Below are 25,473 nucleotides of genomic sequence, written 5' to 3' on the forward strand. Positions count from 1 at the left end.
CAGCCATAGCTCTGGCAGAGCTGTCCTTGAAAGGGCAGCTCCTGGGAGAGCTCTTTCAGCCCCACCTGCCTCACAGGGTGTCTGTTGTGGTGAGGGGAAGGGAAAGGAGATTTGTAAGCCGCTCTGGGACTCCTTTGGTTAGCAAAGGGTGAGGTATAAGTCCAGAGCCAGATTAACAATTAGGCAAATTAGGCACTTGCCTAGGGGCCTCGTGTCTCTGGGGGACTCCGGACCAGCTTCCCTACCCCCGCCCCATTTTCATGGCCAGCATATTCCTTGTGCATCCCTCTGCCGTCCTCCGCGGCGTGACTCTGAAAATCACTTTCCCAGCAGACAATGCTCTTTCCCAGCATCCTGCTGACATCCTGTGCAGACTGGCTGGTGTTTGGCGGTGGCACATGATAGGGGTGGAGCAGGCACGCGCGGCGGGCAGCAGCTGTTCTCAAACTGAAGCTGAGAAAGGCCGGCACCGAAAGGACCTCCGTGCAACTGGGAGCAGCCGTTTCCTTGGCTGGCTCAGTCTGACTGGCTTAGCTGGGAGTCTGTGAGGCTCTGCTCCCCCTCCCTCCCTTTGGCCTTGGGTCTCACTTGCTCTTTCCCCCCAGCCCCCATCCATGGAATCCCGTGCAGGAGGGGCGGCTCTGCTGTGCTGAGCAACTTAGCAGTGGAGCAACAGCATCCTAGCTATTTCATCTGTAAGAATATAAGTAACCGTGAGTCTGATTTATGGATAAATGTGCTGTTAATTAACTGTTGGTTCCCTTAGTCGGTTAACTGCAGCTCAGCCCCGTAGCCAGAAATTTCTGGGTGGGGGGGCCATGGAGGCTTGGCTGCTTTTTCCAGCTGCCAGCTGCCTGGCCACAGCTCACTCGCTCTCACGTTCTTGGGGGTGGGAAGAGCCTGGGGGGAGTGGCAGAAGGGAAAATAGGGCTGCGAGGAGAGCGGGGGAGGCAGGGAAGAGCTCGGGGAGAGCGATAGTGGGGAAAATGGGGCCGTGGGGAGAGCGGGAGAGGCAGGGAAGAGCCCGAGGAGAATGGCAGTGGGGAAAATGGGGCCACGGGGGAGGCAGGGAAGAGCGGCAGTGTGGAAAATGGGGCTGCGGGGAGAGCGGGGGAGGCAGAGAAGAGCCCGGGGAGAGCAGCAGTGGGGAAAACGGGGCCGCAGGGAGAGCGGGGGAGGCAGGGAAGAGCCTGGGGAGAGCGGCAGTGGCAAAAACAGGGCTGCTGGGAGACGGGGGGTAGGTAGGAACGGGGTGGGAAGAGCTGCGGTGCAGAAATGTGGGAATGCCTTTTTAGCCACTGGTGCCTGCAGGCTGCAGCACGCGGGCAGTGGGGCGGATGCTCCAACTTGGAGATAATTTGTGAGGGGCCCCCCAAGATGTCGACTGCCTAGGGGGCTCCACAGGGTTTAATCCGGCCCTGTATAAGTCCAATCTCCTCCTACTCCTTGTTCTTGTTGTTCTTCTCAGTATCAGTACTAGACTGGGATGGAAAACGGTTCAAGAAATGGGAGCAAAGTGGGGTAAAGAAAAGGGAAGGAGCAGGGCTTATTTCCCTTTACTCACACATTCCTTTTCTTAAAGAAAGAAACAAAAAAGACTTGTACCCATCCTCTATTCCACAGACATGGGTACCTCTGGAAACTGGGGCTCTTGGATATCATTTCTCTCCTGCAGTATCTTGCGCTAAAATATTCCAAAATAAGCTCCTACCAGAATTGTGAGGTCTGGCTTTATGAAAGGCAAAGAGAAGGCCTTTTTAACAGCAGCCCCACAATTATGGGATAACCTTCTTAGGGAGATGTGTTTGGCCTAGGGTTGCCAACCTCCAGGTGGTAGCTGGATATCTCCTGAGATTGCAGCGGTTCTCTGAGAGGTGGAGATCAGATCACCTGGAGAAAATGAATGCTTTGGAAGGCAGGTTCTGTGGCGTTATACCCCACTGAACTCCCTCCCTTAACCAAACCCCGCCCTCAATCTCCACCCCTCCCCTCAAATCTCCAGGTATTTCACAGTCCAGATGTGGCAATTTTATGCACATGGCCCCTTCACTGTTATCCTTTGGGAGGCAGCTGAAGATAGTTTTATTCACAGTGGTATTTGAATAGATCCAGGTTTGCAGCCATGTTGGTCTGAAGCAATAGAACAAAGTAGGAGTCCAGTAGCACCTTTAAGACCCAACAAAGTTTTATTGAGAATCTAAGCTTTTGTTTCTGTTTTATTGCGTTCACATTGTAACGCAGGGACCAGGAGAAGGTGCAGAATTTTTGCTCGGCGCTGCAGAAATATTGTACGGTGTCTTTGGGCAAAGAGGCCTGTTTAGAATACTGCAATGAAAGAAACCTTGGGAGGTTGGGAGGCACTGCGGCTCAGCGGAAGAGCCTCTGCTTGACATGCAGAGGGTCCCAGGTTCAGTCCCTGGCATCTCCATTTAACAGGGCAAGACAGATCTCTCTGTCTGAGACCCTGAAAAGCTGCTGCCAGTCAGAGCTGACAATACTGACCCTCAGGGCTTTTTTTATAGCAGGAACTCCTTTGACTATTAGGCCGCACCCCCTGGTGTAGCCAATCCCCCAAGAGCTTACAGGACTTCTGGAGGATTGGCTACATCAGGGGGCGTGGCCTGATCTGCAGAGGAGTTCCTGCTACAAAAAAAGCCCTGCTAACCCTTATGGAGCCAGGGTCTGATTCAGTATAAGACAGCTTCATGTATTCATGGTGTTCAAACTGGGTGCCTGGAATGGGAGGGACAACACATACTGTACCTGTCCAGCAAGGTACACCTTTTCCTTTGCATCAGAAAGCCACCACTGTGTGCCACTGCAATTATGAAGGCGATGGCTATCCTGTGGGCCTAAAAGTGCTGTGTTTTTCTCTTTTGTCCCCAGTCTCGCAGTGTGGATAAGCAGCATGCGGTCATCAACTACGACAAGGAGAAAGATGAGCATTGTGTCAAGGACCTGGGAAGCTTAAATGGGGTAAGTAGGGAGCTTGCTGCCGCTAAATGCATTTTCTGTGCTGTTTTTCTCCCCTGCTGTTGTCAGCTTGCTCATTTTCCTTGAATTTTCTTGAATTCCTAGCCGTTATGAGAGCCAGTTTGGTGTTGGGGTAAGTGTGCGGACTCTTATCTGGGAGAACCGGGTTTGATTCCCCACTCTTCCACTTGCAGCTGCTGGAATGGCCTTGGGTCAGCCATAGCTCTGGCAGAGGTTGTCCTTGAAAGGGCAGCTGCTGCAAGAGCTCTTTTAGCCCCACTCACCTCACAGGGTGTTTGTTGTTGGGGGTGTGGGAGGTGGAGATTGTGACCTCTCTGAGACTGATATACAGAGTATAGTGCAGGATATAAATCCAATATCATCATCTTTTTCTTTTTGGAGGAGATAATTGTGCCAGAACCTGACAGAAACCCCTTCATGCTTGCCAATGATGGCAGTGAATTGTGGCACTGGATTTTTATTTAGAATATAGACACTGGTTCAGCCTAGGGGTGCTGTTCTTTAGGTAGTGCCTGGAGTTTTCATAAAATGAAGCTACAGAGATGAAGGAAACAGCAGCTTCCGAGGATGGTCTTAATGGCATCACATCCCTGCTGAGTTTCCTCACCAGGCATCTCCCCCAAATCTTCAGGAATTTCTCAGTTTGGTGTAGTGGTTAAGTGCGTGGACTCTTATCTGGGAGAACCGGGTTTGATTCCCCACTCCTCCACTTGCAGCTGCTGGAATGGCCTGGGGTCAGCCATAGTTCTCGTAGGAGTTGTCCTTGAAAGGGCCGCTTCTGGGAGAGCTCTCTCAGCCCCACCTACCTCACAGGGTGTCTATTGTGGTGAAAGAAGATAAAGGAGATTGTAAGCCACTCTGAGATTTAGAGTGAAGGGCAGGGTATAAATCTTATGTCATCATCTTCTTCAAGATGGAGTTAGCAGCCCTAATTTAAATGCTATTTACCCATAACTCTGATTTGATTTTGTTTTACAGTTTTGAGTTTTTAATTTGCAGCTTGATATACCTGAATATTTTATGTGGCTTCTAATTTTGGCGGATAGGAAGGAAACCAAGTAACTGATGACAAGGAGTAACTTCCAAGGGGATTAATTGAACGGGGGAGGGGGGGTGTCACTGCATCCAAAGCGTTTGAAGTTTTGTTGCTGAACTGATAAGTGGAAGCTCTAATGAACGAGAACCATTCCCAGGACATGTCGGCTTTTAAATTAATCTCACAGGCCCTTTCACCTTTTGGAATCCATTGCTTGGAGATATCGTGGCTATTTATAGGGCACTAGTCACACACTTGCTCACAAGAAGGAGGAGTTGATTGGTGGCTAATAAGAAATGTCAGCGGTTTTTTTGAGCAGGAACGTACAGAAATGCAGTTCCGGCTGGTTTGGTTTCAGGGGCATGGCTTAATATGCAAATAAGTTCCTGCCGGGCTTTTCTACAAAAATAAGCCCTGTGTGAAACAATGGTGATGTCAGAGGGTGTGGTCTAATATGCAAATGAGCTCATGCTGTGCTTTTCTACACAAAAAGCCCTGAGAAATGTGACTTTTCTCAGCCCAGAATTGGTTGCTCCTGATGAAAGGCTTGTGGACTTGAAGTACAAGTATTTCGGAGTGGCAGGAGGGGAGATGCCTGCAGAATTGTTGACTCACTCTTAAATGAGTGTGCAAAGTGCATGGGAGAGGCATATTTTGGTTTGAAACCTGTGGAGCATGTGTGACCCTTGGACTCTCTCTGTCTGCTGTCAGCCTTCTGTTAGATTCAGGTATTTTCAGGGCCAAAGAGAGGCAAATGATCAGGACTTTTTTTTTTTTAGAAAAAACCCAGCAAGAACTTATTTGCATATTAGGCCACACCCCTTTACATAACCATTGTCTTGCATGGGGCTTTTTGTAGAAAAAGCCCAGCAGGAACTCATTTGCATAATAGGCCACACCCCTTCACATCACTGTTGTTTTGCACAGGGCTTTTTTGTAGAAGCCACACCCCCAACCCCAAGCAAGCCAGAACTGCATTCCTGTGCGTTCCTGCTTAAAAAAAAAAAAAAGAGCCCTGCTATTGATATTTAGTGTGTATCTAGCAGAGAGGTGCCATCATGCCCACCAAGCGTTTTTAGAAAGTGGACAGGGACAGGTGGACTTTTTGCCCTGAAGAACTTCTGATTGGCTGTGCAGATTAAAAGACATCCTGTTTAATACAGCTTGTCCCTAAAGCATTGAAGAGTCACTATGCACTTCGCTCCATGAAATGTTGTGGTTGGGTCCTCCTCATGTGGCAGCCATTTTGTTGTCACACCCACCATGCGTTGTCAAAATTCCAAAGGTGCTCAGAGGCTCAAAGAGGTTGGAGACCCCTCACCTAATGCTTCTGGTCTTCAGAGTTCTTCATGTGGACGTTCAATGAAATTAATGAGCGGTAAGCTTAGAACAGATAAAAGGAAGTACTTCTTCACCCAAAGAGTAATTAACACGTGGAATTCACTGCTGTGAGAGCATAGGCAGCTTGGATAAACATATGGAGCAAAGGCTCATCAGTGCCTGTTAGCCACAAGGTCTACAGGGAACACTCTGTCTGGGGCAGTGATGCTCTGTGCTTGGGGGCAAGAGAGGAAGGGCTTCTGGAGTTCTTGCCCCACTGGTGGACCTTCTGATGGCAACTTGGTTTTGGCCACTGTGTGACACAGAATTTGGACTGGAGGGGCCATTGGCCTGATCCAGCAAGGCTTTTCTTATGTGCTGTACCTTGGTATAATTTTTGGAGCAGCTCTGTGTGACAGTGCTGTTATTGTAGAATGCAGTTGTGTGATGGTAGTAGGGCAGACTGAAAGTAGCTTGATTCAGGTAACCGCATGACTAGATTGAAGAATTGGGAATGGAATTATGGATCTCCAGATCACACCTCATCCTTGTATCTACTGTTGGAGGATGTGGTTCAGTGCAAGAGCCTCTGAACCTTTCTGAGGGTTTCCCCTCCTCCTCCCCACTTACCTTATCGATTGGAGGTATAGCTGCATAATAACCCCTGGGTTAGGAGAACAGGCAGCCAGCCAGCCACCAGGAGCCTTGCCACACCCCCAGCAGCCCTCATTAACGCCTGGAGAAGCCCACACCACCCTTTCTCCACTTCTTTTGTGTTTTTGGATGGCAGGTGGCTTGCTGGCTTTTTGACTTGGGGTGGGTGGGAGTGGCCAAGGAGAGCCCCAGATGAGCGAGGCCTGCTTAGGCTGGCTGGATCTCTAGCCAGCTCAAGCAGGCCTCACTTGCCCAGGGCTCTCCTTTCTTGCATCGGGTTGCTTTTGGCTGGTGGGGGGTGGCATATGCTAATAAGTTATGCTAATATATGTTTATGCTTCCATAAATGCCCAGGAGGTTGTTACGTTCGGCCTCCCAACATCTGTTGGCCATCCCTGGTCCAAGATACGCCCACCTTGGCTCAACTAGGGCCAGGGCTTTTTCAGTCCTGGCCCTGACCTGGTAGAATCAGCTCCCTACAGAGATCCGGGCCCTACCTGGCTTATTAGCCTTCCGTAGGGCCTGTAAAACGGAGCTGTTCCGCCAGGCTTTTACTTGAGGCTGAGGGCATCTATTCTTGATTTGGTTGGCCTCCCCTATAGCCCACCTGTGCTATAAAATGGATTATCATCTGCCATTTCTATGAGATATCATGATGTAAGACGGCCAGGCTGGACAATATGTGACGATACGGTAAACTTCTCTGAGTGCTGTTGAGTTGTCTGTTTTTAAAATGTTTTTATTGTATTTTATTGTTTTATCATATGTTGTACTCTGCCCTGAGCCCTATGGGGAATGGACGGAATAGAAATATACTATACTAAAATAAAATAAATAATGAGCTCCACCACCTGTTTTTCTACAAAATGACCCCTGATGACAACATTCTTTAGATAACGGCAGTTCCTATCAGTCAGTCAGTCAGTCACATTTTATTTGTATCCCGCCCTCCCCGACCAAAGCGGCTCAGGGCGGCTAACAGCAAAAGCTCAATACATACAATATACGATAAATAACAAATAATTACAGTTAATTAAAATGCGTTAAAATTCTAAAAACATTAATACTTTGTGCTACATCACTGGCAAGTTTACTAGTAGTTTAGTAGTTTTAGCTGGTGAAGGCCGTTCTGGAACAGGATGGTCTTGGAGGCCCTGCGGAACTGTTCAAGGTCCTACAGGGCCCGCATTTCTTCTGGGAGCTGGTTCCAGAGCTGTGGGGCCATGGCAGAAAAGGCCCGAGTACGGGTGCTCTGGAGTCTTACCTCCTTTGGCCTGGGGATAGTCAGCAGGTTCTTCCCTGCTGACCTCAGTGCTCTCTGGGGTTCATATGGGGATGCATGTATTTATTTATTTTGAAAAATGTACTGCCTCTCTAGGAACCTAGGCACATACTGTTTCATGCTATACATTTGGAACGAGTAGAACCCTATGTAAGCATAGATCCAGGCTACACCGTTTCTCCCTTCCCCCTAATTAAATCCAAACAAATAGTGACCTGGTAACTGTATAAACTTCATTTGTTATTGCTCTTTGGCATTTGCATATGTCATAACATCTTCAGTGAGTTGTATGCTAATTTGCTGTTCATCTGCCTCTGTATGTATGAACTGTTAATTTCCATTTCAACGTATCTGAGGAAGTGTGCGTGCACACAAAAGCTAATGCCTTGAATAAAACTTTGTCTTAAAGGTGCCACTGGAGTCTAACTTTCTCCCTTTGTAAGCATTTCACTCAATCCAAAAGAAAAATATTTCATGGTTGTTGGGGGGGGGGGGTTAGTGCACCCTACAAATTTCCTGAGGTTTTTTTCCCATTGGAAAAATTGAAAAAAGAATTCTTCCATATTTTTCTGGTTCTCTGAGCCGTCACCTCTCCTCGGATGGATTCTGTGTGTTGCCAGCAAAAAATGGAAGTTGGTTTTTCTTATCTCTTGTGAGAGGGCTTTTGAGCTGTGGTGCTGGAGAAGACTCTTGAGAGTCCCTTGGACTGCAAGAAGATCAAATCAGTCAGTCCTGAGGGAAATCAACCCTGACTGTTCCCTGGAAGGCCAGATGCTGAAGCTGAAGCTCAAATACTTTGGCCACCAAATGAGAAGGGAGTACTCCCTGGAGAAGATCCTGATGCTGGGAAAGACAGAAGGCAAAAGAAGAAGGGGATGGCAAAGGATGAGATGGTTGGACAGCGTTACTGATTTAACAAACATGAATTTTAGCAGACTTTGGAGGATGGTGGAAGACAGAAGGGCCTGGCATGACTTTGCCCATGGGGTCGCAGAGTCGGACTCGACTGTGCATCTGAACAACAACAACATGAGAGGGCATGTGGATCCCACAACCCTTTCTGATGCTCACGGGCAGGTGCTGAAGGGTGTGGTGGGAAAAATAAGCTCCTGCCAGCATCTTTGACTCACCCTGCACAGAATCCAGCTTTGTGTATGCACAAAGCAGCTATTTTCTCCAGGGGAGCTGGAGATCAGTTCTAATTCTGGGAGATCTCCAGGCCCCACTTGGATGTTGGCAACCCTAATTACTGAGCGTTCTCCCTTTGCTTTCTGCTGCTCCTCTCATTGGGTATGCAAAGAGAGAGGAGGTTTGATGGGCTTGGGTGCAAGCAGCAGACCTTTCCAAAAAGCAGCCCCGAAATGATCAGGCGAAGACTAGCTTGAAAGGGTTAATTTGACATAAGTTGCTGATGTGGAAACAGGGTTTCCAGTCCAAACCTGCCAAGCCATGGGAGAGTTAGAGGTGGAGATGAGGAGGGAGTGTGATGTCAGCTGCGTTTTTGCGTCACTTGTGGGGAAAGTCTGGAAGTGACGCAAGGTAGCTCTAGGAATTAAGAGACTCTATGATAAAACCATAGCAATTCCTAGAGCGAACCTGCATTACTTCCAGGGTTTTGATATAGCCTTCATTGCCTTATTGGGTTTTCAGCTGTGCTTGAGGCATGACCGGTGCATAACAGTTGGCCAAGTAGGCAACCGCCTAGGGGGTACTGCTAGGCGACCCCTCTCCGCATGTGCAGCATGTGTGCTCCTTGGAGCCTGCCTTCCCCAATGGAAAGCAGGCTCAATGAGTGTAGATGCTGCCCAGCCAGTTTTGCGTTCCCTGGGTCTGTTACAGACCTGGGAAATGAGAAAGCAAACGGCGCTTGCACAGTGTGCCCCTTGGAGCCCAGCTGGGTTAAATTAACCAATTGTAAAAGCTGAAGAAGAGCCAATGACAGTTCCTAAAAATTGGCTCCTGTTGAAGTCGTATGCTGCCACTCATCCTTCCTACTCTAACAGAACCATGGGGTGGGAGCCATAGCTCAGTGCTAGAGCATCTTTCTTGCCTGCACAAAGTCTTGTCCCTGGCACCTCCCGCTAAAAGGATCAAGTAGAAATGGTCATGAGAAGGTCTTGTCACTGGCACCTCCCGCTAAAAGGATCAAGTAGAAATGGTCATGCGAAGTCCCCGGCACCTCCAGCTAAAACGATCGAGTAGTATTCTCACAATTTTTATTGCTTAATCTCACAATTTAAAAAAAATAAATAACATTTAAAATAAACTGTAAATTAAAAGTAAATAAGTTTCAAGTTTCTTCATTTCTCCTACAATTCTCTGTTTTTAAAATTTCTGCCGGGCGGGGGGGCGCTAGTGGGCAGCTCGCCTAGGGCACCAAAAACCCTAGCACTGGCCCTGGCTTGAAGATAGGGCAACTAGAATTATTAAAGGGTTGGAGCACTTTCCCTATGAAGAAAGGTTAAAACGCTTGGGGCTCTTTAGCTTGGAGAAACGTCGACTGCGGGGTGACATGATAGTGGTTTACAAGATAATGCATGGGATGGAGAAAGTAGAAAAAGAAGTAATTTTCTCCCTTTGTCACAATAGAAGAACTCGTGGGCATTCAATGAAATTGCTGAGCAGTCGGGTTAGAACGGATAAAAGGAAGTACTTCTTCACCCAAAGGGTGATTAACATGTGGAATTCACTGCCTCAGGAGGTGGTGGAGGCTACAAGCATAGACAGCTTCAAGAGAGGATTGGATCAACATATGGAACAGAGGTCCTTCAGTGGCTATTAGCCACAGTATATTATTGGAACTGTCTGGGGCAGTGATGCTCTGTATGCTTGGTGCTTTGAGGGGGGGCAAAGTGGAAGGGCTTCTAGCCCCACTTGTGAACCTTCTGATGGCACTTGTGTGACACAGAGTGTTGGACTGGATGGGCCATTGGCCTGATCCAGCATGGCTTCTCTTCTGTTCTTATGGCTCAGTGGCTGAGCATCTGCTTGGCATGCAGAAGGTTCCAAATTCAATCCCTAACATCTCTGGTCAAAAGGATGAGGTTCTGGGTGATGCCAACGATCCAGAGAACCGTTGCCACAGTCAGAACAAGTGATACAGACGGTGGTAGATCAGCACTCTAATTCCATAGCAAGCGGCTTCCTGTCGAAGCGTTTGGCGTCAGGCAAGGTTATTTCTGCATCGTTGCTGTAAAAGTCAGAGCCCCCCTGCTAAGGGGCTCGGAGCTAATTTCCTCTCTTCATTTGCTGTGCAAATCCCATCTGCAACAGATTGATCACCCTCAGTATTTCTCAATACCGCTCTTGCCTTCCAAGTGCAGCCGTCCATGCCTCGGCTGTTTCGGCTTGCCAGCACACGTCTGCATCTGCTGGCAATCGATTTTATATTTTGGAGCTGCTGCTTTGCGTTTAAAGAAAGCAGTCTTTTTCTTTCCCTTCCTCACAGGCACAATGCAAAAAACGAGCGACTTCTCCAAGAGAGCAGCCTTATGGTTAAGACTGGGGAGGGGCCGTGGCTCAGCGGGAGAGCATCGGCTTTGTGCGCTGCAGAAGGTCCCAGGTTCAATCCTCTCCATCTCCCGTTAAACTGATCTGGCAGTCAGTGATGTGAAAAATCTATCTGAGTTCCAGGAGAGCTACTGCCAGTCTTAGATGATACCAGCGATCTTGATGGACCAGACATTTGGATCAGAATAAAGAGGGTTGCCAAGCCTTGGGTTAACCACAGCTCTCGCAGAATTGTCCTTGAAAGGGCAGCTGCTGTGAGAGCCCTCTCAGCCCCACCCACCTCACAGGGTGTCTGTTGTGGAGGGAGAAGATATAGGAGATTGTAAGCCGCTCTGAGTCTCTGATTTAGAGAAAAGGGCGGGGTATAAATCTATGGTCTTCTTCTTCTTCCCATGCCTTTAGGGGCCCTGGGCCAGCTTCCCCATACCCCAGTTTCCCCACTGCTGGCAGCCCTAGGAGCCAGCAACCAATATAAACAAATTGTGTACACCGCATAGGCTATAACTGAGAGCCAGTTTGGTGTAGTGGTTAAGTGTGCGGACTCTTATCTGGGAGAACCGGGTTTGATACCCCACTCCTCCACTTGCACCTGCTGTAATGGCCTTGGGTCAGCCATAGCTCTGGCAGAGGTTGTCCTTGAAAGGTGTTCCTTTTAAACGCCTTCCCTTCATTGGAAAGAATGGAAGAGGAGGGCACCTCCTTTTGGAACTCATAGAATCAATCCCCCTTGTCCAGTTTTATTTTTGAAATGGGTGGGGTGGATTTGAGGAGAGGCACCAGATGCTGCGCTGAAAATTTGGTGCCTCTATCTAAAAAACCAGCCCCCCTCCCCAGAGCCCCAGATACTCACAGATCGATTCTCCATTATACGCTATGGGGACTGGTCTCCATTGGGACATTCAACCCTCCCCCCTGATTTCTGTTAACCTTGAAACGGGGGGGATGGGCTCCAAACCAGGGGATACCCGGCTTCTACCTGGGGATTTTGTAGACACGAGAGAAGTCACTTTAGAGCAGGGGTGTCGAACATGCAGTTTGGGGGCAGAATGAGGCCCCTGGAGGGCTCCTATCAGGCCCCTGAGCAACTGGCTGTCATCCGCTTCCTTCTGCATATATCTTGCTTCCTTCTGCATAACAGCTTGCTTTGCAAGGCTTGCTCAATTGCACAGGAGCTACAGAGCAAACCTCTATTTTCTCCACTGGCTGAGGCTCCTCCCTTGGGGAGGAAGGGGGGAGGAATAGCTTGCTTTGCCAGACTCTCTCAATTGCACATTAGAGCTACTGAGCCAAGCCTCTCTTCCTTCGGTTGGCTGAGGCTCCTCTCCCTCCTGGTCCCCTAGGGAAGGAAGGAAAGAGCCAGAGCTTCCTTTGCCCAGTTCCCTGGATGCCATAGGAGAAATACAAAGAAAGCATCTTTAAAACTAATGAGTGCTAACGTTTTAAGCATATTTAAAGTTTTTTTTTTTTAAAAAATTGTGTTTGTCTGTGTTCTTTATAAAATTTATATCTCTGCTACGTAATCTTAAATAGGTACACACATGGCCCGGCCCCACCAGGTCTCATTTATGTTAGATCCGGCCCTCATAACAAAAGAGTTCGACACCCCTGCTCTAGAGGTAATTGACAACACAACCAAAAGGTTATAGTGACAAATAGCTAATGATTTACGTATAGCATCAAGCAAAAAAGAGAAACATAAGTCCCTAATCAAGTCCCAAAAGAAAATAGTTTATATGTTCAGCAGATGCGGATGTCGTCTTCATGTTGAAAACTCTTTCAATGAAGATAATATCCTTCAAATGACTTGGTAACGCAACCAACTTGGAATTCTCTGGACAGGTCATTGACTTCTGCCCCACCTGTTTCCCAGTCTTTTTCAAAAGGGGATATTCTGCTGATATTAGAAATAATGAATAATAATCCCTCAAACAACACTAATAGGGCAGTATAATAAAAAGTAGAGACATCACTCTGCCAGCAAAAGTTCGTATAGTCAAAGCGATGGTATTCCCAGTAATAATGTATGGCTGTGAGAGCTGGACCATAAGGAAGGCCGAGCGCAGAACAATAGATGCTTTTGAGCTGCGGTGCTGGAGAAGACTCTTGAGAGTCCCTTGGACTACAAGGAGATCAAATCAGTCAGTCCTAAGGGAAATCAACTCAGACTGTTCCCTGGAAAGTCAGATGCTAAAGCTGAAGCTCAAATACTTTGGCCACCAAATGAGAAGGCAGCACTCACTGGAGAAGACCCTGATGCTGGGAAAGACAGAAGGCAAAAGAAGAAGGGGGCGGCAAAAGATGAGATGGCTGGACAGTGTTACTGATGTAACTAACACGAATTTGAGCAGACTTCGGAGGATGGTGGAAGACAGGAGGGCCTGGCGTGACTTAGTCCATGGGGACGCAAAGAGTCGGACTCGACTGTATGACTGAATAACAAAAAGTCTCCTCTTTCGTCTTTTACTTGTGGCAAATGCTCAAAGATGGCTCTAAGCGGCCGCTATAACCTTTTGGTTGTGTTGTCAATTATCCACCTGTGGATTGGCAGCCCTATAAAGCAGCTCCCTATGCTGTCATTGGGACAAGACTTTCTTTGCTACAGACTTTCTATATGAGTTTCAGCAAGTCACTTTTGAAACCTCAGGGTGCATCTAGATGCCCTGGATATATTAAATGGTGACCTTGCTTACGCATCCTGTTTTCAGTCAGGTGCCCAAGCTTCAAGCTTGGGGAAAGCCAGTTTTTCCTCTTTGCAATTAAAGGGGCTGCGCAGTGTTTGGCTGGCCCTTATGACAGCCACAAAGGTGTTCTTCTGGCCTTCCCTTAGCAGTGTTTCAAAAGTTAAAAAAAGATTCGAAAAAGATTCCGTATGCTGTTTAATTGGATCACCTTAGAACGTACTTGGAAAAAATGGGGAGGGAGGATTTAAAAGGTATACCATCTACATGAGGGAGGGCCAGAGAGGAAGAAGAAATTATTGCTAGGTTCGGAGGCAAATAATTGTGGTATTTGAGGCAAAAGGGTAGAGGAGCGGAAAGCTCATCCATTGGTATGTTAAAAAGCAATAACTCTGTTTTAAAGCAAATCAACTCAGAGTAAGGGGCCTGCTTTAAGCGATCTCTTGTGCCGTTTAACAACCTATATCTAGATGTGTGGATTCGTACAACTCTCTTTCCAAAACTGAACCTTTCTGTGTTAGGAAGAACAGATTCCTTAGATGCAGATATTCAGATGGTTTATTTTTGCAGAAGCAGAAAACAGTGAAATAAAACAGTTGAATATGTATGACCTACGTATTAATATAGATAGATTCAGGTGGGTAGCCATGTTGGTCTGAAGACGCATAACAAAGTTTGAGTCCAGTGGTACCCTTAAGACCAGCAAAGTTATATTCCAGGTATAAGCTTTTGTGTGCACGCACACTTCTGCAGATGCATTGAAATGGAAGTTACCAATCCATCTGTATCAGAAGAGGGTGACCAGCAAATTATCGTATGTCAAGAGTGCCTCTTGCCATGGAAATAGTCCCAGGATTCTTACGTGACTGAAAGTAACCTCACTGTGTTCAACTTAGCTTTATTATTATTATGCTGCTGCATGCTTGGCCTGTTATGTCTGCACCTTACAAAGTAACCATTTCTACCCTGGGAACAGAGAACACCATGGTACCAAGGTCAATCTATGTTATCTGAGACCCATAGAGGTGCCAACCCCCAGTCCCCGCCCGGGAGGTTCCCATATTAGGCCAGCAGGGGAACCTCCCCCGATGTCATCACGCTGGTGACGTCATGCAGCGGCCACTCTAGGCATTTCTGGGGAAACTCTATGGTTTTCCCTGGATGCTCTAGCCATTTGGGAGGGAAAACTATGGTACAATAGGTACCATAGAGTTTTCCCCTCCCAAATGGCTAGAGCGTCCAGCAAAAACAGAGTTTCCCCAGAAACACCTAGAGTGGTCACAAGCAATGTCACCAGTGCAATGATGTCATTGTGCCTGCCAGGCAACGCTGGGGACTTGGCAACCCTAGAGGCCCAGAGAATGTCCTTTCATTTCTGGCTTAATGATGCTACTAGGAATGGATGGATCCAAGCCTATATATATATAAGGTCTGAGGCCGTAAGCCTCAGTTTCAGCAAGAGGTATCTTGCTCTGCACCTGCCACACTCATGCGATAAACTTACTCTGCTAAATACTGAGAAGTGTCTGTGGATGAGGACTGTGCAGGACTTACTAAAGTTGTTTAACAAATGCAACGATGGTTCTTGCATGTGCCAAACGGCATGCTGATTTGCTGCTCTCCCTCTGCCCATATGTATGGACTGGTAATTTCCATTTCAATGTATCTGAAGAAGTGTGCATGCACACAAAAGATTGTACCTTGAATATAACTTTGTTGGTTTTAAGGGTATGCACCGGACTCTAACTTTGTTCTAATAATATAGATCAGAGGTGGCCAAACTTGTTTACCATAAGATACACATAGAATAAATATCAAATGTTTGAGAGCCACCAGAAATGAATGTCAGATGTTTGAGGGTGACAAGACAAGGAAGGAAGATGGGGAGGGAGAGGTGGAAAAGAAAGCAACTTTAAATGCATTTAAAGAGAGAAAGAGAGAAACACCTTCTCCAAGCCAGCCAACAGGGTGGTGGGGGCTTTGAGAGCCACACAATGTGTGTAAAAGAGCCACATGTGGCTCCTGAGCCACAGTTTGGCCACCCCTGATATAGATGGGGTTTAAAAAAAATTTTTTTTGTATATGCTATGCCCCTTGGGGTACATCTTTGGACTTTTTCAGATCTTTGATCCTGTCCTGTGAAATGTAGAAAAACCCCAACCATTCAATGAGCAGCTAAGTTATGTTCCTCCTTGAGGAGTATAATTAGCAGTGTGCTCTCTCCACCTCTCTCCAGGACTTAGCTGAGGCAGATGCCTCTGAAGTTTTGGCTCATGTGTCCTTTTGGTTGGGCCAGGTCTGGCCAGCAGCCGACACCTGACAGTTCAAAGAACACGGACATGCTGGAACTTGACGAGTTCCCACGGTACATCTAGGTAGTACTCTTTCGGCTAATCCCTGTGGGTGGCAGAGACCACAGTGCATGTTATAGAATTTACACGGTTGGTTTTCCAGTTTCTGAGGAAACCACAGTTGTACAAAATGAATTAAAAAAAAAAAAGCTATGTTCTGGGGGCGGGGGGAGTTTAATTTGAATAACTTGCAGAGTGGTTCATCTTGGGTTGCCAATCCCCAGTTGGGGGCAGGGGATCCCCTGGATTGGAGGCCCTCTCCTCGCTTCAGAGTTATCAGAAAGCAGGGTGGGGAGAAGAAAATCTCTGCTGGGTACTCCATTATTCCCTATGGAGACCTGTTCCCTTAGGGTATAATAGAGAATCGACCTGTGGGTATCTGGGGCTCAGGCTGTTCTTTGAGGTAGAGGCACCATATTTTCATCATAGCATCTGGTGCCTCTCCTCACACTCCCCCCCCCTCCAAATTTCTAAAAGATTGGTAGGGGGTCCAATTCTATGAGCCCCCCAAATAAGGTGATCCTATCCTCCATTATTTCCAGTGGAGCGAAGGCATTTTAAAAGGGGCACCATCCCTTTAAATGTGATGGCCAGAACTCCCTTCAGAGTTCATTCGTGCTTGTCACAACCTTGCTCCTGGCTCCACCCTCAGAGTCTCCTGGCTCCACCCCCAGAGTCTCCAGATATTTCTTGAGCTGGACCTGGCAACCCTATCTAGCATAGAACTGACTGGTTTCAGATTTTCAAGGCCTCAGACAGAGAAAGGACTTTGACAGGTCCTGCTTTGAGCTGCCAGGGATTGAGTCTAAAGAGATAAGGTGGGGCAGAAAGGATTCAAGCAAACAAATAAATAGAGTTGGGAAGGCTTCTTGTTTTGTAAAGAATGTTTTCCCGCGAGCCACAGTCCCTCCCCTCTGGGAGACCCAGGTTCAAATCTCCGCTCTGCCGTCAAAGTTCACGAGGTGACCTTGAACTAGTTATCATTTTGTTTCGTTTCACTGATAGCCTGTCTTTCTCATTGAGCGTCAAGGCAGATTACAAAAACTTTACAAACACCTCTCAACCTAGCCTACCTCTCAAGGTGGGGGGTTGTAATAATGAAATGGAGAGAACAGTATTGGAAGCTAAGGGCTGCCAGCCGTGAGTTGGGAAATTCTGGAGATTTTGGGGGGGGGGGGGTGAAGCCCAGGGAAGGCAGGGTTTGGGAAGGGGGGGGAACCTCAGCAGAGTATAACGCCATAGAGTCCACCCTCCAAAGCAGCCATTTTCTCCAGGGCAACTGATCTCTGTTGCCTGGTGATGAGTTCTAATTCTAGGAGATTTCCAGGTCCCACTTGAAGGTTGGACACGTTAGATTGTATACAGCACTGGTACTGTCACGCCATGTTTTCCATGTTCTTCAGAGCCAGAGTTCGTTGTCTCCAAGGCGAGTGGCAGTTTCTCTGGGTGTTTCACAGCATCTCTTGTACTTGAACACTATAAGGGCTAAGAGGCTGAGCCGTACAAGGAAGATCCCAGTTTTATAAATCAGCTCTGTAATATCACGTACCTTAAATGCTTCGAAGGCTCTGACATGCTTCATGAATGCTAAGTATTGTTATTGATTTATTACTCCTCGCGAGTGCCAAAACGCCTCTTTTCCAAGCCAGAAACAGCAGCCGATGGATGTTTCTGACCTTGGAAAGCCATTGCGATGGCGTTGCAGTTGGTGCATATGCTGCCTCCATGGCTCAGGGAAGATGAGAGGGATTTGTGGCATTTCATGATGCGCAAAAGATGCAAACACTGGTTGCAGTGATTAAGAAGCACAGTTGCCGGAAAGAGCATGGCTAGGCTGTCGCTGTTGTTCCTCCCACATATTGAGGAGGACTTGGTAAAATAAGCAGTGTTGATTGAAGTTTTGGTGTAGTGGTTAAGTGCGTGGACTCTTATCTGGGAGAACCGGATTTGATTCCCCACTCCTCCACTTGCAGCTGCTGGAATGGCCTTGGGTCAGCCATAGCTCTCACATGGCTTGTCCTTGAAAGGGCAGCTTCTGGGAGAGCTCTCTCAGCCCCACCCACCTCACAGGGTCTGTTGTGGGGGAAGAAGATATAGGAGATTGTAAGCCGCTCTGAATCTCTGATTCAGAGAGAAGGGTGGGGTATAAATCTATAGTCTTCTTCTTTTCAGCGACAGAGAGGGTAGAACACGGGTCCTCAACCTTTCTGAGCCTCTGGGCACCTTTGGAATTCTGACACAGCGAGGTGGGCACAGCCACAAAATGGTTGTCACCTAATGAGTCTTAGAATCATAGAGTTAGAAGGGACCTCCAGGGTCATCTAATGCAAGCCCTTGCACAATGCAGGAAACTCACAAATACCACTCCCCCACACCCCCAGTGACACCTGCTCCATGTCCAGAATGTGGCCAAAAACCCTCTCCAGAATCTGGCCTGGAGGCAGATTGCTGCCTGATCCCAAAGTAGTGATCAGCATTTCCCTGGGTGTGTAAGAAAGGGCCATGAGAACTAAGCACTGATGCCACCCTTCCTGCCCTCTTTCTCATGATCTGCCTAACTCGCATTGCTGTCAGGTGGCCATCTAGCCTCTGCTTTAAAACCTCCCAAGGAAGGAGAGCCCTTCACCTCCCCAGGAAGCCTGTTCCACTGAGGAACCGCTCTAATTCTCAGGAAGTTCTTCCTGATGTTTAGCTGGAAACTCTTTTGATTTAATTTCAACCTTCTGGGCAACAGAAAACAATTCCACACTTCCTTCTATATGACAGCCCTTCAAGTACTTGAAGATGGTGATCATATCATTGGCTGCTTAGGAGGCGGAGCGAGCCACCAAGTGGCAGCCGTAGCTTGTCTTCAATAACACACTGAAGATCCTTGCTCTGCGGTGGCAGCTCCAGCCCAAACAATGTTTGGGGACTCAGTTTGGTGTAGTGGTTAAGTGTGCGGACTCTTATCTGGGAGAACCGGGTTTGATTCCCCACTCTTCCACTTGCAGCTGCTGGAATGGCCTTGGGTCAGCCATAGCTCTGGCAGAGGTTGTCCTTGAAAGGGCAGCTGCTGTGAGAGCCCTCTCAGCCCCACCCACCTCACAGGGTGTCTGTTGTGGGGGAAGAAGATATAGGAGATTGTAAGCCGCTCTGAGTCTTTGATTCAGAGAGAAGGGTGGGGTATAAATCTGCAATTCTTCTTTCTTTCTTTTTCTTCCTCCTCTTCTTCCTCTTTCTCTTCCTCTTCTTCCTCTTCCTCTTATTATTCTTCCTCTTCTTCTTCTTCCTCTTCTTCTTCCTCTTCCTCCCCTTCCTCCTCCTCCTTTTAAATCTGCACAGCCAATTGAATCTCCAGAAACCAATCAGAAGCCTTGCTGACCACTTTCTAAAAACACTTGGGGAGGGGTTCTCCAGGAAAATTGTTGGTAGGCACAACGCTGAGGACCTCTGGTGTAAAAGGATCTGGTCGTTCTGAGAAGCAGGGATCCGGGAGGTAGTGGGAAGATCGGTGTCTAAAGGAGGCCTGGGCAGATGGATTTCTGCCGCTCATGTGTGCTTCTCTAGAAAATAGACCAGGCTGCTTTTCCTTCCTTTTGCGCAGGCGCTAACAGGAGCGGAACTCTGGAACCTCTAAATTTTATTGTGCTCTTTCTTTCTTATGGTCCCCCCCCCCAAAAAAAAATACTTCCTTCTGGGCTCTGTTGTTCAACCTCCCTGTGAGAATTTTGCTGAACTCTTAAGATTTGACAAACTTTCTAATATTTCTCCCCACAAAAAAATGGAAAATAACCAAAACATATCAAGCAAACAGATGGAAATCTTCATCATGCCACTGTGGTCACATAGGGAAAAAGTAATTTTAAAAGTATGATGGGAGTAAGGTTTTATTATGACAATTATAATTCAAGAAGCATTTTAAGGTAGATGCTGAGCTAATATAATTTAGTACACCTTTTGGTGATGTCAGGGGTGTATGGCATCTGCAAATGAGTTGTGCTAATGAGCTCCATTGCCTCTTTTTCTATGAAATGATCCCTGTTTAAACCTAATGATGTTTTTTGTCCTTCTTTTCCGTAGACTTTTGTGAATGACGTACGGATCCCCGACCAGAAATACATCACGTTGAAACTGAACGACGTAATCCGCTTCGGCTACGATATCCTTTTGTCGTGTGAATTCTGCAAGTCCGGTTGTGCGCAGCTTTGCAGGTGCACCTTCAGGAGGCTTTCCCTTTTGACCTTGTGCTGCGGAGGTTTAATTACTGCTTTGAATTAATCCTGAGCGTTCAGTGCCTTTCTCTGCCAACTCGGTGACTTTATTCTCCATGCCACAGTTTCCACTTTTAGTGCCCAGTGTAGAACAGGGAAGCCAGACATTACAATTGGAATACTGTGTGCAGTTCTGGTCACTGCACCTCAAAAAGGATATTATAGCATTGGAAAAAGTCCAGAAAAGGGCAACTAGAATGATTAAAGGGTTGGAACACTTTCCCTATGAAGAAAGGTTAAAACGTTTGGGGCTCTTTAGCTTGGAGAAACGTCAACTGCGGAGTGACATGATAGTGTTGGACTGGATGGGCCATTGGCCTGATCCCACATGGCTTCTCTTATGTTCTTATCTCTTTTGCCTGCCACGTTCTTGTCATTCTGGGAGGGACCACTGACCATCCGTAGCTTTCGTCAACCGCTCATCTTTGTTGTTGTTGTTCAGTCGCACAGTCAATTCTTACTCTTTGCGACCCCATGGGCCATGTCATGTCAGGTCCTCCTGTCTTCCACCATCCTCCGAAGTCTGCTCAAATTCGTGTTAGTTACATCAGTAACGCTGTCCAGCCATCTCATCTTTTGCCGTCCCCTTCTTCTTCTGCCTTCTGTCTTTCCAAGCATCAGGGTCTTCTCCAGGGAGTGCTCCCTTCTCATTTGGTGGCCAAAGTATTTGAGCTTCAGCTTCAGCATCTGACCTTCCAGGGAGCAGTCAGGGTTGATTTCCCTCAGGACTGACTGATTGGATCTTCTTGCAGTCCAAGGGACTCTCAAGATTCTTCTCCAGCACCACAGCTCGAAAGCATCTATTCTTCTGCACTCATCTTTAGCAGCATCCAACAGGACAGCAGCCTCACAGGCAGCTTCCTTGCCTAGCTTTTGTGACTTCTATACCCTTCTCAGATAAGGGGAGGTGGATCCCAACTTGCTAAGCTGCCGCCTCTTTGTGTAAGGTGGTGGAGATGGGATGCTGGCAGAGTATCCTGCTTGAAGCCAGGTTTTGACTCTAGGCTCTTCTCACTCTGAGAGGGGTTCATCATTCCCTCTGGCAGCCCTAGGCGGCAGTACACAAAGCACTGCCAGCATGCAAGGCTTCTGTGGAGGGTCTTTGGGGGCTCACAAGCTGGTGCCACTGGGGACTTTGGGTGCCTCCATGTCCTCCCTTTGAAAGAGGCTCTTCAACTCAGAAATGGGCATTCCCTCATTTTGCTCAGGTGCTTCATTTTTAGTGCCTGTATCAAAGAATACCCTGAAATAATTTTAACAGTCGTGCAAACGTCTTCGTGATTGATGAAGCGCTCCTGTGCAGTGGTATTCTAGGCCAGTGGCACCCAACCTTTTTGGCACCAGGGCCAATCCGCCCACCATGGCCGCAGGGCCAGCAGGGTGGGGGCATCGAATTCAGCCTCCCTCCCCCCTCCTCCCTGTGGCGCCTCCTCCTCCCTCCGTTTTCACCATTTTAAGGCCAGGGAAGGGACGGTGAAGTACCTCCCCAGCTATTTAAAGGATGACCTCCCCGTCGATCAGCTGAAGGACACGAGGTTTGACTTAGTATAAGGCAGCTTCAGATCTTCACAAAGATGTATAGTAAGAGAGAGGCTGCGATCACACACACTGAAATAATGCACTTCCGATCCACTTTCAGTGCACTTTCCACCTGGATTTTACTTTGTCACCTGGCAAAATCCAGTCAGAAAGTGCGCTAGAAACAGATTGAAAGGGCATTATTTCGTGTGTGTGGTCACAGCCGGAGACTACAAACTCAGTGTAGGGAAAGATCGTTCTCTTTTTGAGACCCTGCAGAGCTTCAGCCAATCAGAGCAGACGCCACTGAACGAGGTGGACCAATGGTCTGACTTGGGTATTGGCACTGAGAGTAAGTTTAGGGATGCTGCACTCAGTTTACAACCCATAATACGCTCAGACCTTGTGTCAGGGACCAGCATGCTCTTTCATGCGCATACGTGACACACGCATTTCTCCTTCTTCCATTCTCCCCTATCTTTACGGATTTCTCCTTATGGAGGCATCCCTGTTTCAAAAAGCAGATCAGCGGCAGAACAAACATAATAATTCTAATTTTAAAAGAACAGCCCACAACCTGCTCCTGGTGAGTAAGACATCAGTTTAAATAAGTTGCTGAACTGGACAATGAATCACGGTTCTTCTCTTTCTTAGACATTTCCCCCTTTTTGTGTCTTGTAAGCTTTTGTTATCGCTGTACATTTCATCAGTTTCGGGTTTTGGGGTTTTTTTTTGTAGACACAGACCTTACTGTCCTGCATTCTGTGTTGGCAAGTGAAGGCTTAAAAACAAAACAAAACAAAATGCAGATTACGGTGGACCTTGGCAGCAGACACAGCTATGAAGTCCTTGCGTTTGTTCAGCTCATTCTTTTGTGTAGGGTGTGTGTGTGTGTGTGTGAGAGAGAGACAGACAGAGGCAGGCAGGCTGTGGGGAAAAATTGTCGCTGAAATAAAATCGCTGCAAATGAAAGCATGGATTCAGTTTTTGCATCCCAAGGCAGTTCCTTCACCCTTCTCTGCTGTCCCGCTGGCATTTCTTTTCATCCCCCTGCCCCTTCCCCTCTTCATTTAGGGTTTTCCGGATTCCATCATCTTTCGCATCGCCTGAGTCAGCAGTGTTCTCTCGCAGTGAATTTTCCCAGCTGTGCCAAAACGTAGCCTGCGCTTGGTCTATTTTTAATGGGAACATTTCCCATCCTTTCTTGTCTTTTGTGTTCTGCCAAATCATCCCCTTCCTCATTCCCCCCGACACACTGCTGCTCCGGTGGCAAAGTTTCACTCATCTGGTTTGTGCAGCCATAACTGGGCCTGTGTAAATTTTGCAGATTGTATTCTCTTTATGGCCGGCACTGCTGCTTACCTCATATTTGTGTTTTTCTAAGTTGGGGGAAGGAAGTGCAGGTTTTTGACCCTGAGAGTCACAGCTGATGCATTGGGAATTCCAGGTATAGACAGGACGTTCAGTTTGGAGCCCACCGAAAGCAGGCAGAATCCCAGATGTGATCTCAGTGCCCTATTGCTGATCATTGATGGTAGCCAGGGCTTTTTTTTCTGTAGCAGGAACTCCTTTGCATATTAGGCCCACCCACACCCCTGATGTAGCCAATCCTCCGAGAGCTTACAGGGCTCTTCTTACAGGGCCTACTATAAGCTCCAGGAGGATTGGCTACATTAGGGGGGTAGTTGTCAAGAGCATTGGCTCTGCATTCCCCTTGGGAGTTCCTGTGTGATGCCCGTCTACATGAGCACTGACACGATGGAGAGTATAACGTATAGCTATGCTTGCTGCAGTCTGTAAGGTTACCAACTCCCAAGCAGCGTTCCCTCTAAGTGTGAGCTAGCTCACAGTTTTTTAGCATCCGACTCACACATGTTTATCTTAGCTCAGGTAAAATGGCCCCAGAGCACACTAATTTATGCAGTAGCTCACAACTCTAATGCCAGTAGCTCATGAAGTAGAATTTTTGCTCACAAGACACAGCTTAGGGGGAGTACTAGATGGGGACAGAATTACAGTGGACCTCAAGACAACGGAAATCAGAAAATGGCAGCTTTGGTGGGCAAACTTGATGGTATACCATTGAGTCTAGGAGAAAGAGAAGTCCTAGAGTGACATCATGTCTCGGCTGAACTTCTGCCCCCCCCCCAGCACTGTCTTCATTACAGAGTTGTCAGTCTTCATTACAGCTTTATTTTTAAATCCTGCTCTAGCAATTAATAACAAAACGTATTTGCTATTAGTGTGAAATCGCTGCATACCTGGCAAAGGCATATCCTGGATCACAGCAGCCATGCACGAAGCAAAGCTTTCTTTTCTACCTATTTGAAATCCAGCGTCTCATAAGTGGATGGCTAGATGGTGCAGGATGATGTCATTACTTTAACTTTCTTTCACATGACAGTACCACTCATTCTTTCCCAGTGGAGTCATGGGGCGGGGGGGGGAGGTTGACTGCCCTTTACAAATGGCCACCCTTTGAGCTGCAAACTGGTCCCAGCTCACACAGTGACTTTTGGAAGGGTGGCGGTGGTTCTTCAGTTGTTTCTATTACTGTAACAGTAGATTTTCCTTAATGGTTTTTTCCCCTCTCACATGCTAACATGTATGTGTTGGAACAGATCCAACACAAGGTCCCAGAAGAAGCATTAAAGGTGAGCCCGAATCTTTGTTCTTGTGGGAGAATTACAGAGGGTGTTTAAGACCAGCTAGTGGGTCTGACCTTAACCTTAGTTCCAGAGGGGTAGCAGTGTTAGTTGGCTTCAGCCTAATTAAATAGACGTTTGTTAGTCTTTGAGATGCTATTGGACTTCTGTTAACCATTGGTGGCTCACCTTAGTGACCTCAAAAAGGGTTTTCTTTTTTGTTTCTTTTATTTAAAAACCACCCTCAGGCAGATACATACAAGAAAAGAAGGGGAAAATCACCACATCGCTTGGCTTGATTCATAACTGGGCTTGACAAACGAAGCTGTTTTTAAAACCCCACATTTTCGTTGTTTTGTTAGGACCCAGTTCTGAAATTCAGTTTTTCCTGGATCCCAATAATATTTTTTTAGACTCCTGATAATATTATTAGGAGTCTGATGGGACCCTTATGTCTCCCTCTCCTGTTGCCCCTTCATCCTTTATACATACATTTGGCGTCCCAAAAGTTACAAATCCTGGAATTCAGGGGTGGAATTCTAGCAGGAGCTCCTTTGCATATTAGGCCACACACTCCTGATGTAGCCAATCCTCCAAGACCTTACAAAAAAAGAGCCTTGTAAGCTCTTGGAGGATTGGCTACATCAGGGGTGTGTGGCCTAGTATGCAAAGGAACTCCTGCTAGAATTCCACCCCTGCCGGAATTGCTTCTGCCAGAGCCAGTTTGCCATTATAAATTGGTACCGGCCCTGTTGTGATTTTTTATTTTGGTCTTTGGCAAATTTCCTAGTTGCTGAACTGTTACAAAATAGAGAGTAGTTATTAGCACAAGTCTAAAAACAGCTATAGGAGATCATAAATACTAACTACGTCAGCAAAAAAATGAAAATTGGTTCTGTAAAACTGATTAGAGGAAAACCAATAAAGCCTTCAGATCGACATAATAACACTTATTAAAACCAATCTTTACAACCAAGCAAATCCAATAACCTTTTAAACCATCAGAGACCATAAAAAACTCCTAAAAGCCCATCTCTACCATTTTTAATCTTACCCTTCTTTTAAGAAGCTCTTGAGTGGCATATGTGGTTTCCCTTCCCTTGTTTTTAATTCTCATAAGAGTGCTGTGAGGTGAGTTTGGGTGAGAGAGTGACTGGTTTAAGGTTGCACAGGTAGTTTTGTTGTGAGTAAGGAACAGAACCCAGCTCCCAGTCCAGAACTCTGACAACTAC

General features: G+C 47.1%; 1 protein-coding gene across 2 annotated transcripts in view; it reads left to right on the forward strand.

Annotated features, from left to right (window-relative positions):
• The window catches only part of CEP170B (centrosomal protein 170B), a 128,185-nt gene that overhangs the window by 19,701 nt on the left and 83,011 nt on the right, over positions 1–25,473 (forward strand). For both annotated transcript variants that reach the window (XM_060262925.1, XM_060262926.1), the window contains exons 2-4: positions 2,887–2,976; positions 19,888–19,966; positions 24,192–24,250. In XM_060262925.1, coding sequence (XP_060118908.1) covers positions 2,887–2,976; positions 19,888–19,966; positions 24,192–24,250 — 228 coding nt within the window. The remainder of the gene's footprint in view (positions 1–2,886; positions 2,977–19,887; positions 19,967–24,191; positions 24,251–25,473) is intronic.

The sequence above is a fragment of the Heteronotia binoei genome, chromosome 21, assembly GCF_032191835.1.
Source record: "Heteronotia binoei isolate CCM8104 ecotype False Entrance Well chromosome 21, APGP_CSIRO_Hbin_v1, whole genome shotgun sequence".
Classification (NCBI taxonomy): Eukaryota; Metazoa; Chordata; class Lepidosauria; order Squamata; family Gekkonidae; genus Heteronotia; species Heteronotia binoei.